General features: G+C 39.2%; 1 protein-coding gene across 3 annotated transcripts in view; it reads right to left on the bottom strand.

The window, feature by feature from the left end:
- Positions 1 to 15000, bottom strand: part of LOC310856947 (anoctamin-9-like) — a 43409-nt gene that overhangs the window by 8308 nt on the left and 20101 nt on the right. For all 3 annotated transcript variants that reach the window (XM_083762526.1, XM_083762527.1, XM_083762528.1), the window contains 6 exons: positions 13420 to 13584; positions 11576 to 11612; positions 11314 to 11425; positions 7635 to 7692; positions 997 to 1094; positions 18 to 214 (listed from right to left, as the gene is read on the bottom strand). In XM_083762526.1, coding sequence (XP_083618652.1) covers positions 18 to 214; positions 997 to 1094; positions 7635 to 7692; positions 11314 to 11425; positions 11576 to 11612; positions 13420 to 13584 — 667 coding nt within the window. The remainder of the gene's footprint in view (positions 1 to 17; positions 215 to 996; positions 1095 to 7634; positions 7693 to 11313; positions 11426 to 11575; positions 11613 to 13419; positions 13585 to 15000) is intronic.

Below are 15000 nucleotides of genomic sequence, written 5' to 3'. Positions count from 1 at the left end.
ACAGAGCTAACACTCACCCATCTCCAGGAACTCGTTGAACAGCGTGAAGGAGTCCACGGCGTTCAGCGTGTAGTTGCTCAGCCACTCCCTCAGCTTACAGTTGTCGCAGCGCTCCTCGCCGTGGCTGCGCTCTGGCTCCCCCTCGTGGTAGCGATGGGCACAAGTCCTGTGCAGCTTCTGGGTCCGTTTGCCCTTCAGCCAGCTGCCGAACCACCTGGTGGAGAGGACGGGAATTACACCTTCACTGTACGACCCCTTAGAGTATATATATTTATAGAGAAGGCACCCAGAGGAAACCCTGAGGCCAAATGGACATAGTGGCCGAATGAAGGTATTGCAGCCTGGCCCCAAACACATGAACGCGCTGGTCCGTTGACTATCATTGTACACGTTCACGACGGACGCACGCTCGTGCGCGTTCAACGGCAGCGCGTTCATGTGTTTGGGGGCCACTCACCATTGCAATCCGTCCCAGAATGCACTCTGTTCCTACCAGGAAGGAGGAGTGAATCCGCCTCATGCGCTTTTGAGCAACTCAATGCAAGTGGATGGGAGGAGAACTCGGGTGTCTTCTCTATAGATATATATACTCTATGTACTACCCCTGTTCCCTCCCCCAGCACCCCCTGGTGGAGAGGACAGGAATTACACCTTTAGTTTACCCCCGTTTCCTGCAAATAGGATCTATAGGATGGTGGATATACAGTATTTAGGAAGATCCACCAATATTTTACCACTGGCTTCCTTTAAAACAGGCCTATAGGTATAGTGTGTGTGTGCGTGTGTGTGTGTGTGTGTGTGTGTGTGTGTGTGTGTGTGTGTGTGTGTGTGTGTGTGTGTGTGTGTGAGTGTGTGTGTGTGTGTGTGGGAGGGAGGGGGCAGGGAAGGGGAAGACTAAGTGGCAAAAATAAGTGTTATAAATAATAGTTAGGTCCAGGTGTTTATATATAAGTGTTATAAATAATAGTTAGGTCCAGGTGTTTAGTGTTTACTTACGGGCGACAATACTCAAAGACGTTGTTTATGGTTTGTTTGAGAATCATGATGATCGCCATCTGGATGAACAGGTCTGTAAGGCAGCCACTGGGATGGCACTGAAATATATAACACAATATATATATGTTATTAATACAGTAACAGGTCTGTGAGGCAGACACTGGGATGGCACTGAAATATATAACACAATATATATATGTTATTAATACAGTAACAGGTCTGTGAGGCAGACACTGGGATGGCACTGAAATATATAACACAATATATATATGTTATTAATACAGTAACAGGTCTGTGAGGCAGACACTGGGATGGCACTGAAATATATAACACAATATATATGTTATTAATACACTAACAGGTCTGTGAGGCAGACACTGGGGTGGCACTGAAATATATAACACAATATATATGTTATTAATACACTAACAGGTCTGTGAGGCAGACACTGGGGTGGCACTGAAATATATAACACAATATATATATGTTATTAATACAGTAACAGGTCTGTGAGGCAGACACTGGGATGGCACTGAAATATATAACACAATATATATATGTTATTAATACAGTAACAGGTCTGTGAGGCAGACACTGGGATGGCACTGAAATATATAACACAATATATATGTTATTAATACACTAACAGGTCTGTGAGGCAGACACTGGGGTGGCACTGAAATATATAACACAATATATATGTTATTAATACAGTAACAGGTCTGTGAGGCAGACACTGGGATGGCACTGAAATATATAACACAATATATATGATATTAATACACTAACAGGTCTGTGAGGCAGACACTGGGATGGCACTGAAATATATAACACAATATATATGATATTAATACACTAACAGGTCTGTGAGGCAGACACTGGGGTGGCACTGAAATATATAACACAATATATATGTTATTAATACAGTAACAGGTCTGTGAGGCAGACACTGGGATGGCACTGAAATATATAACACAATATATATGTTATTAATACAGTAACAGGTCTGTGAGGCAGACACTGGGATGGCACTGAAATATATAACACAATATATATGTTATTAATACACTAACAGGTCTGTGAGGCAGACACTGGGATGGCACTGAAATATATAACACAATATATATATGTTATTAATACACTAACAGGTCTGTGAGGCAGACACTGGGATGGCACTGAAATATATAACACAATATATATGTTATTAATACAGTAACAGGTCTGTGAGGCAGACACTGGGATGGCACTGAAATATATAACACAATATATAATAGTTATTAATACACTAACAGGTCTGTGAGGCAGACACTGGGATGGCACTGAAATATATAACACAATATATATGTTATTAATACACTAACAGGTCTGTGAGGCAGACACTGGGATGGCACTGAAATATATAACACAATATATATGATATTAATACAGTAACAGGTCTGTGAGGCAGACACTGGGATGGCACTGAAATATATAACACAATATATATGTTATTAATACAGTAACAGGTCTGTGAGGCAGACACTGGGGTGGCACTGAAATATATAACACAATATATAATAGTTATTAATACACTAACAGGTCTGTGAGGCAGACACTGGGATGGCACTGAAATATATAACACAATATATATGTTATTAATACACTAACAGGTCTGTGAGGCAGACACTGGGGTGGCACTGAAATATATAACACAATATATATGTTATTAATACACTAACAGGTCTGTGAGGCAGACACTGGGATGGCACTGAAATATATAACACAATATATATGTTATTAATACACTAACAGGTCTGTGAGGCAGACACTGGGATGGCACTGAAATATATAACACAATATATATGATATTAATACAGTAACAGGTCTGTGAGGCAGACACTGGGATGGCACTGAAATATATAACACAATATATATGATATTAATACACTAACAGGTCTGTGAGGCAGACACTGGGATGGCACTGAAATATATAACACAATATATATGATATTAATACAGTAACAGGTCTGTGAGGCAGACACTGGGATGGCACTGAAATATATAACACAATATATATGATATTAATACACTAACAGGTCTGTGAGGCAGACACTGGGATGGCACTGAAATATATAACACAATATATATGTTATTAATACAGTAACAGGTCTGTGAGGCAGACACTGGGATGGCACTGAAATATATAACACAATATATATGTTATTAATACAGTAACAGGTCTGTGAGGCAGACACTGGGATGGCACTGAAATATATAACACAATATATATGTTATTAATACACTAACAGGTCTGTGAGGCAGACACTGGGGTGGCACTGAAATATATAACACAATATATATGTTATTAATACACTAACAGGTCTGTGAGGCAGACACTGGGATGGCACTGAAATATATAACACAATATATATATGTTATTAATACACTAACAGGTCTGTGAGGCAGACACTGGGGTGGCACTGAAATATATAACACAATATATATGTTATTAATACAGTAACAGGTCTGTGAGGCAGACACTGAAATATATAACACAATATATATGTTATTAATACACTAACAGGTCTGTGAGGCAGACACTGGGATGGCACTGAAATATATAACACAATATATATGTTATTAATACAGTAACAGGTCTGTGAGGCAGACACTGGGATGGCACTGAAATATATAACACAATATATATGATATTAATACAGTAACAGGTCTGTGAGGCAGACACTGGGATGGCACTGAAATATATAACACAATATATATGTTATTAATACAGTAACAGGTCTGTGAGGCAGACACTGGGATGGCACTGAAATATATAACACAATATATATGATATTAATACAGTAACAGGTCTGTGAGGCAGACACTGGGGTGGCACTGAAATATATAACACAATATATAATAGTTATTAATACACTAACAGGTCTGTGAGGCAGACACTGGGATGGCACTGAAATATATAACACAATATATATGTTATTAATACACTAACAGGTCTGTGAGGCAGACACTGGGATGGCACTGAAATATATAACACAATATATATGATATTAATACAGTAACAGGTCTGTGAGGCAGACACTGGGATGGCACTGAAATATATAACACAATATATATGATATTAATACACTAACAGGTCTGTGAGGCAGACACTGGGATGGCACTGAAATATATAACACAATATATATGATATTAATACAGTAACAGGTCTGTGAGGCAGACACTGGGATGGCACTGAAATATATAACACAATATATATGATATTAATACACTAACAGGTCTGTGAGGCAGACACTGGGATGGCACTGAAATATATAACACAATATATATGTTATTAATACAGTAACAGGTCTGTGAGGCAGACACTGGGATGGCACTGAAATATATAACACAATATATATGTTATTAATACACTAACAGGTCTGTGAGGCAGACACTGGGGTGGCACTGAAATATATAACACAATATATATGTTATTAATACACTAACAGGTCTGTGAGGCAGACACTGGGATGGCACTGAAATATATAACACAATATATATATGTTATTAATACAGTAACAGGTCTGTGAGGCAGACACTGGGATGGCACTGAAATATATAACACAATATATATGATATTAATACATAACAGGTCTGTGAGGCAGACACTGGGATGGCACTGACATATATAACACAATATATATGTTATTAATACACTAACAGGTCTGTGAGGCAGACACTGGGATGGCACTGAAATATATAACACAATATATATATGTTATTAATACAGTAACAGGTCTGTGAGGCAGACACTGGGATGGCACTGAAATATATAACACAATATATATGTTATTAATACACTAACAGGTCTGTGAGGCAGACACTGGGGTGGCACTGAAATATATAACACAATATATATGTTATTAATACAGTAACAGGTCTGTGAGGCAGACACTGGGATGGCACTGAAATATATAACACAATATATATGTTATTAATACACTAACAGGTCTGTGAGGCAGACACTGGGATGGCACTGAAATATATAACACAATATATATGTTATTAATACACTAACAGGTCTGTGAGGCAGACACTGGGATGGCACTGAAATATATAACACAATATATATATGTTATTAATACAGTAACAGGTCTGTGAGGCAGACACTGGGATGGCACTGAAATATATAACACAATATATATGATATTAATACACTAACAGGTCTGTGAGGCAGACACTGGGATGGCACTGAAATATATAACACAATATATATGTTATTAATACACTAACAGGTCTGTGAGGCAGACACTGGGATGGCACTGAAATATATAACACAATATATATATGTTATTAATACAGTAACAGGTCTGTGAGGCGGCCGCTGGGGTGGCACTGAAATATATAACACAATATATATATATGTTATTAATACAGTAACAGGTCTGTGAGGCAGACACTGGGGTGGCACTGAAATATATAACACAATATATATGTTATTAATACACTAACAGGTCTGTGAGGCAGACACTGGGATGGCACTGAAATATATAACACAATATATATGTTATTAATACAGTAACAGGTCTGTGAGGCAGACACTGGGATGGCACTGAAATATATAACACAATATATATGTTATTAATACACTAACAGGTCTGTGAGGCAGACACTGGGATGGCACTGAAATATATAACACAATATATATGATATTAATACACTAACAGGTCTGTGAGGCAGACACTGGGATGGCACTGAAATATATAACACAATATATATGATATTAATACAGTAACAGGTCTGTGAGGCAGACACTGGGATGGCACTGAAATATATAACACAATATATATGTTATTAATACAGTAACAGGTCTGTGAGGCAGACACTGGGATGGCACTGAAATATATAACACAATATATATGTTATTAATACACTAACAGGTCTGTGAGGCAGACACTGGGATGGCACTGAAATATATAACACAATATATATGTTATTAATACACTAACAGGTCTGTGAGGCAGACACTGGGATGGCACTGAAATATATAACACAATATATATGTTATTAATACACTAACAGGTCTGTAAGGCAGCCACTGGGATGGCACTGAAATATATAACACAATATATAATAGTTATTAATACAGTAACAGGTCTGTGAGGCAGACACTGGGATGGCACTGAAATATATAACACAATATATAATAGTTATTAATACAGTAACAGGTCTGTGAGGCAGACACTGGGATGGCACTGAAATATATAACACAATATATATGTTATTAATACACTAACAGGTCTGTGAGGCAGACACTGGGATGGCACTGAAATATATAACACAATATATATGTTATTAATACACTAACAGGTCTGTGAGGCAGACACTGGGATGGCACTGAAATATATAACACAATATATATGTTATTAATACACTAACAGGTCTGTGAGGCAGACACTGGGATGGCACTGAAATATATAACACAATATATATGTTATTAATACACTAACAGGTCTGTGAGGCAGACACTGGGATGGCACTGAAATATATAACATAATATATATATGTTATTAATACACTAACATGTCTGTGAGGCAGACACTGGGATGGCACTGAAATATATAACATAATATATATGTTATTAATACACTAACAGGTCTGTGAGGCAGACACTGGGATGGCACTGAAATATATAACACAATATATATATGTTGTTAATACAATAACAGGTCTGTGAGGCAGACACTGGGGTGGCACTGAAATATATAACACAATATATATGTTATTAATACACTAACAGGTCTGTGAGGCAGACACTGGGATGGCACTGAAATATATAACACAATATATAATAGTTATTAATACAGTAACAGGTCTGTGAGGCAGACACTGGGGTGGCACTGAAATATATAACACAATATATATGTTATTAATACACTAACAGGTCTGTGAGGAAGACACTGGGGTGGCACTGAAATATATAACACAATATATATATGTTATTAATACAGTAACAGGTCTGTGAGGCAGACACTGGGATGGCACTGAAATATATAACACAATATATATGTTATTAATACAGTAACAGGTCTGTGAGGCAGACACTGGGGTGGCACTGAAATATATAACACAATATATATGTTATTAATACAGTAACAGGTCTATGAGGCAGACACTGGGGTGGCACTGAAATATATAACACAATATATATGATATTAATACAGTAACAGGTCTGTGAGGCAGACACTGGGGTGGCACTGAAATATATAACACAATATATATGTTATTAATACACTAACAGGTCTGTGAGGCAGACACTGGGATGGCACTGAAATATATAACACAATATATATGATATTAATACACTAACAGGTCTGTGAGGCAGACACTGGGATGGCACTGAAATATATAACACAATATATATGATATTAATACACTAACAGGTCTGTGAGGCAGACACTGGGATGGCACTGAAATATATAACACAATATATATGTTATTAATACAGTAACAGGTCTGTGAGGCAGACACTGGGGTGGCACTGAAATATATACATTTATACTTCAACATGATGAAGTTATAAACATTTATACTTCAACATGATGAAGTTATAGACATTTATACTTCAACATGATGAAGTTATAAACATTTATACTCACCTCTTCCAGCCTCCACTTTCCTGCGATCCTCACATAACCTCCAGGATGACCGTTTATCCTGTCAGAATATATAAAACACTGTTTATCCTGTCAGAGTAGAGTTATACAACACTGTTTATCCTGTCAGAGTAGAGTTATTAAACACTGTTTATCCTGTCAGAGTAGAGTTATAAAACACTGTTTATCCTGTCAGAGTAGAGTTATAAAACACTGTTTATCCTGTCAGAGTAGAGTTATAAAACACTGTTTATCCTGTCAGAGTAGAGTTATAAAACACTGTTTATCCTGTCAGAGTAGAGTTATAAAACACTGTTTATCCTGTCAGAGTAGAGTTATAAAACACTGTTTATCCTGTCAGAATATATAAAACACTGTTTATCCTGTCAGAATAGAGTTATAAAACACTGTTTATCCTGTCAGAGTAGAGTTATAAAACACTGTTTATCCTGTCAGAGTAGAGTTATAAAACACTGTTTATCCTGTCAGAATAGAGTTATAAAACACTGTTTATCCTGTCAGAGTAGAGTTATAAAACACTGTTTATCCTGTCAGAGTAGAGTTATAAAACACTGTTTATCCTGTCAGAATAGAGTTATAAAACACTGTTTATCCTGTCAGAGTAGAGTTATTAAACACTGTTTATCCTGTCAGAATAGAGTTATAAAACACTGTTTATCCTGTCAGAGTAGAGTTATAAAACACTGTTTATCCTGTCAGAATAGAGTTATTAAACACTGTTTATCCTGTCAGAGTAGAGTTATTAAACACTGTTTATCCTGTCAGAGTAGAGTTATTAAACACTGTTTATCCTGTCAGAATAGAGTTATAAAACACTGTTTATCCTGTCAGAGTAGAGTTATAAAACACTGTTTATCCTGTCAGAGTAGAGTTATAAAACACTGTTTATCCTGTCAGAATAGAGTTATTAAACACTGTTTATCCTGTCAGAGTAGAGTTATTAAACACTGTTTATCCTGTCAGAATAGAGTTATTAAACACTGTTTATCCTGTCAGAGTAGAGTTATTAAACACTGTTTATCCTGTCAGAGTAGAGTTATAAAACACTGTTTATCCTGTCAGAGTAGAGTTATAAAACACTGTTTATCCTGTCAGAGTAGAGTTATAAAACACTGTTTATCCTGTCAGAGTAGAGTTATTAAACACTGTTTATCCTGTCAGAGTAGAGTTATAAAACACTGTTTATCCTGTCAGAATAGAGTTATAAAACACTGTTTATCCTGTCAGAGTAGAGTTATAAAACACTGTTTATCCTGTCAGAGTAGAGTTATAAAACACTGTTTATCCTGTCAGAATAGAGTTATAAAACACTGTTTATCCTGTCAGAGTATAGTTATAAAACACTGTTTATCCTGTCAGAATAGAGTTATAAAACACTGTTTGTCCTGTCAGAGTAGAGTTATTAAACACTGTTTATCCTGTCAGAGTAGAGTTATTAAACACTGTTTATCCTGTCAGAGTAGAGTTATTAAACACTGTTTATCCTGTCAGAGTAGAGTTATTAAACACTGTTTATCCTGTCAGAATATATAAAACACTGTTTATCCTGTCAGAGTAGAGTTATTAAACACTGTTTATCCTGTCAGAGTAGAGTTATAAAACACTGTTTATCCTGTCAGAGTAGAGTTATAAAACACTGTTTATCCTGTCAGAGTAGAGTTATTAAACACTGTTTATCCTGTCAGAGTATAGTTATAAAACACTGTTTATCCTGTCAGAATAGAGTTATAAAACACTGTTTGTCCTGTCAGAGTAGAGTTATTAAACACTGTTTATCCTGTCAGAGTAGAGTTATTAAACACTGTTTATCCTGTCAGAGTAGAGTTATTAAACACTGTTTATCCTGTCAGAGTAGAGTTATTAAACACTGTTTATCCTGTCAGAATATATAAAACACTGTTTATCCTGTCAGAGTAGAGTTATAAAACACTGTTTATCCTGTCAGAGTAGAGTTATAAAACACTGTTTATCCTGTCAGAGTAGAGTTATAAAACACTGTTTATCCTGTCAGAGTAGAGTTATTAAACACTGTTTTTCCTGTCAGAGTAGAGTTATTAAACACTGTTTATCCTGTCAGAGTAGAGTTATTAAACACTGTTTATCCTGTCAGAGTAGAGTTATTAAACACTGTTTATCCTGTCAGAGTAGAGTTATTAAACACTGTTTATCCTGTCAGAGTAGAGTTATTAAACACTGTTTATCCTGTCAGAGTAGTTATTAAACACTGTTTATCCTGTCAGAATAGAGTTATAAAACACTGTTTATCCTGTCAGAATAGAGTTATAAAACACTGTTTATCCTGTCAGAGTAGAGTTATAAAACACTGTTTATCCTGTCAGAGTAGAGTTATTAAACACTGTTTATCCTGTCAGAGTAGTTATTAAACACTGTTTATCCTGTCAGAATAGAGTTATAAAACACTGTTTATCCTGTCAGAATAGAGTTATAAAACACTGTTTATCCTGTCAGAGTAGAGTTATAAAACACTGTTTATCCTGTCAGAGTAGAGTTATAAAACACTGTTTATCCTGTCAGAATAGAGTTATAAAACACTGTTTATCCTGTCAGAATAGAGTTATAAAACACTGTTTATCCTGTCAGAATAGAGTTATAAAACACTGTTTATCCTGTCAGAGTAGAGTTATAAAACACTGTTTATCCTGTCAGAATAGAGTTATTAAACACTGTTTATCCTGTCAGAATAGAGTTATTAAACACTGTTTATCCTGTCAGAGTAGAGTTATAAAACACTGTTTATCCTGTCAGAGTAGAGTTATAAAACACTGTTTATCCTGTCAGAATGGAGTTATAAAACACTGTTTATCCTGTCAGAATAGAGTTATAAAACACTGTTTATCCTGTCAGAGTAGAGTTATTAAACACTGTTTATCCTGTCAGAGTAGAGTTATAAAACACTGTTTATCCTGTCAGAGTATAGTTATAAAACACTGCTTATCCTGTCAGAGTAGAGTTATTAAACACTGTTTATCCTGTCAGAGTAGAGTTATAAAACACTGTTTATCCTGTCAGAATAGAGTTATAAAACACTGTTTATCCTGTCAGAATAGAGTTATAAAACACTGTTTATCCTGTCAGAATAGAGTTATTAAACACTGTTTATCCTGTCAGAGTAGAGTTATAAAACACTGTTTATCCTGTCAGAATAGAGTTATTAAACACTGTTTATCCTGTCAGAGTAGAGTTATAAAACACTGTTTATCCTGTCAGAGTAGAGTTATAAAACACTGTTTATCCTGTCAGAGTAGAGTTATTAAACACTGTTTATCCTGTCAGAGTAGAGTTATTAAACACTGTTTATCCTGTCAGAGTAGAGTTATAAAACACTGTTTATCTTGTCAGAGTAGAGTTATTAAACACTGTTTATCCTGTCAGAGTAGAGTTATAAAACACTGTTTATCTTGTCAGAGTAGAGTTATAAAACACTGTTTATCCTGTCAGAGTAGAGTTATAAAACACTGTTTATCCTGTCAGAATAGAGTTATAAAACACTGTTTATCCTGTCAGAGTAGAGTTATAAAACACTGTTTATCTTGTCAGAGTAGAGTTATAAAACACTGTTTATCCTGTCAGAATAGAGTTATAAAACACTGTTTATCCCGTCAGAGTAGAGTTATAAAACACTGTTTATCTTGTCACCTACCTTCCCAGGAAGAAGCCAACGTAGAAGAGGGAGGAGAAGTATGTGAAGAACTGGAAGGTGAACATCTTGAGGGTGAAACTCTTCTCCAGGTCGTCAAACGACCTGTTCTCCTCTAAGGGACAATAATAATAATAATAATAATAATAATGCAATAAGCAAAATGACAAAATGTGTGCACGTGTGCGTGTGTAAGTGCGTGCGTGCATGCGTGCGTGCATGTGTGCGTGTGTAAGTGCGTGCGTGCGTGCGTGCGTGTTCACACCTATGTCACACAGCTTCATGGCCACCATCCTGTTGATCTGGAAACAATGGACACAAAGGTCAAGGTCAAGTATAAATGTCATGATGTCATCCATGATGTCATCAGTGTTGTGTACCGTCGTTGTTCCAACTGAGCTGACTGCCAGGACTCGAACCCTTTGCAAAGACACAGGAACTAGGGACTAGGGACTAGGGACTAGGGACTAGGGACTAGGGACTAGGGACTAAGGACTAGGGACGAGGGACTAGGGACTAGGGACTAAGGACTAAGGACTAGGAACTAGAGACTAGGGACTAAGGACTAAGGACTAGGGACTAAGGACTAAGGACTAGGGGCTAGGAACTAGGAACTAGAGACTAGGGACTAAGGACTAGGGACTATGGACTAAGGACTAGGGAATAGGGACTAAGGACTAGGAACTAGGAACTAGGAACTAGGGACTAGGGACTAAGAACTAGCGACTAGGGACTAGGGACTAGGGACTAAGAACTAGCGACTAGGGACTAGGGACTAGGGACTAAGGACTAGGGACTAAGGACTAGGGACTAGGGACTAGGAACTAGGGACTAGGGACTAAGAACTAGCGACTAGGGACTAGGGACTAGGGACTAAGAACTAGCGACTAGGGACTAGGGACTAGGGACTAAGGACTAGGGACTAAGGACTAGGGACTAGGGACGAGGGACTAGGGACTAGGGACTAGGGACTAGGGACTGGGGACTAAGGACTAGGGACTATGAACTAGGGACTAAGGACTAGGGACTAGGAACTAGGAACTAGAGACTAGGGACTAAGGACTAGGGACTAGGGACTAAGGACTAGGGACTAGGGACTAGGGACTAAGGACTAGGAACTAGGGACTAGGGACTAGGAACTAGGGACTAGGGACTAGGGACTAGGGACTAAGGACTAAGGACTAGGGACTAGGAACTAGGGTCTAGGGACTAAGGACTAGGAACTAGAGACTAGGCACTAGGGACTAGGGACTAAGGACTAGGGACTAAGGACTAGGGACTAGGGACTAGGGACACTAGTAACTAGGAACTATAGTAAATAACAATTACGAAATCTCTGTACAATTTTGTCAAAAATGAAAATTTTAGCCACTTTCAGCAGCAAAAATGTTTAACAACCTAAAACATGTGAGGGTACCTACCCTAGGGGACACGGGGAGAACATGTGAGGGTATCTACCCTAGGGGACACGAGGAGAACATGTGAGGGTATCTACCCTAGGGGACACGGGGAGAACATGTGAGGGTATCTACCCTAGGGGACACGGGGAGAACATGTGAGGGTACCTACCCTAGGGGACACGGGGAGAACATGTGAGGGTACCTACCCTAGGGGACACGGGGAGAACATGTGAGGGTATCTACCCTAGGGGACACGGGGAGAACATGTGAGGGTACCTACCCTAGGGGACACGGGGAGAACATGTGAGGGTACCTACCCTAGGGGACACGGGGAGAACATGTGAGGGTACCTACCCTAGGGGACACGGGGAGAACACGTGAGGGTACCTACCCTAGGGGACACGGGGAGAACACGTGAGGGTACCTACCCTAGGGGACACGGGGAGAACATGCAAACTCCACACAGAAAGGCCCTTTCGCCAACCCCGCCTTCGGGTATGGGCAGTGATGACGCGGAGGAGGAAACACGCCGCCAGTGCCCACAGCGTCCCGAGCGGGGAATCGAACCCAGGACATTCTAGCTGTGAGGCGACAGCACTACCAACTGTGCCACCGTGCCCTCTGGCAGATACATATTCTATAATAATTATAACAAATGATGAATTGATGAATTGATTAATGAACAGATAAATGAACATATGAGTCATACCCGTGTCATCACACTGATGATGATGTAATGGAGGAATGCTCCAATCATCATGGCGCCGGTGTTGGAGTTGTCGCTCAGGAACTGCCAGGAGTTCTCGGCCAATAGGACGGCTGACATCACCCGGAAGATCACCAGCACGTGGGTTAACCCTATGATGACCAGGATCTGTTTGAGTGCACGCACGCACGCACACAGACACACACGCACGCACGCAAGCACACACACAGACACACACGCACGTACGCACGCACACACGCACACACGCACACAGACACACACGCACGTACGCACACACAAACACGCACACACGCACACAGACACACACGCACGTACGCACACACGCACACAGACACACACGCACGTACGCACACACAAACACGCACACACGCACACAGACACACACGCACGTACGCACACACAAACACGCACACACGCACACAGACACACACGCACGTACGCACACACAAACACGCACACACGCACACAGACACACACGCACGTACGCACACACAAACACGCACGCACGCACACAAGCACACACGCGCGCACACACACACACACACACACACACACACACACACACACACACACACACACACACACACACACGCATGCATGCACAAACCAAACATAGAATGGCATTTTAGTTCTACTGGATCTCTTCTCCACTAGTCCCTCCCTGACATTTAGTTCTACTGGATCTCTTCTCCACTAGTCCCTCCCTGACATTTAGTTCTACTGGATCTCTTCTCCACTAGTCCCTCCATTACATTTAGTTCTACTGGATCTCTTCTCCACTAGTCCCTCCCTCACATAGGCCTACTTGTTTTTAGGATTGATTTTAAAATTATTTTACTTGTGTATAAAGCTCTCAATGGTTTCGCACCTTCCTACCTACATGACTGCCAGCCTAAATATGTCCCAAGCCTTCCTACCTACATGACTGTCTGCCTAAATATGTCCCAAACCTTCCTACCTACATGACTGCCTGCCTAAATATGTCCCAAACCTTCCTACCTACATGACTGCCTGCCTAAATATGTCCCAAACCTTCCTACCTACATGGCTGCCTGCCTAAATATGTCCCAAGCCTTCCTACCTACATGACTGCCTGCCTAAATATGTCCCAAACCTTCCTACCTAAATGACTGCCTGCCTAAATATGTCCCAAACCTTCCTACCTACATGACTGCCTGTCTAAATATGTCCCAAACCTTCCTACCTACATGACTGCCTGCCTAAATATGTCCCAAACCTTCCTACCTACATGACTGTCTGCCTAAATATGTCCCAAACCTTCCTACCTACATGACTGCCTGTCTAAATATGTCCCAAACCTTCCTACCTACATGACTGCCTGCCTAAATATGTCCCAAACCTTCCTACCTACATGACTGCCTGCCTAAATATGTCCCAAACCTTCCTACCTACATGACTGCCTGCCTAAATATGTCCCAAACCTTCCTACCTACATGACTGCCTGCCTAAATATGTCCCAAACCTTCCTACCTACATGACTGCCTGTCTAAATATGTCCCAAACCTTCCTACCTACATGACTGCCTGCCTAAATATGTCCCAA

The sequence above is a fragment of the Protomyctophum parallelum genome (assembly GCF_964188405.1).
Source record: "Protomyctophum parallelum genome assembly, chromosome: 4".
Lineage (NCBI taxonomy): Eukaryota > Metazoa > Chordata > Actinopteri > Myctophiformes > Myctophidae > Protomyctophum > Protomyctophum parallelum.
The sequence above is the reverse complement of the archived record's forward strand: the minus strand, read 5'-3'. Positions and strand labels throughout refer to the sequence as shown.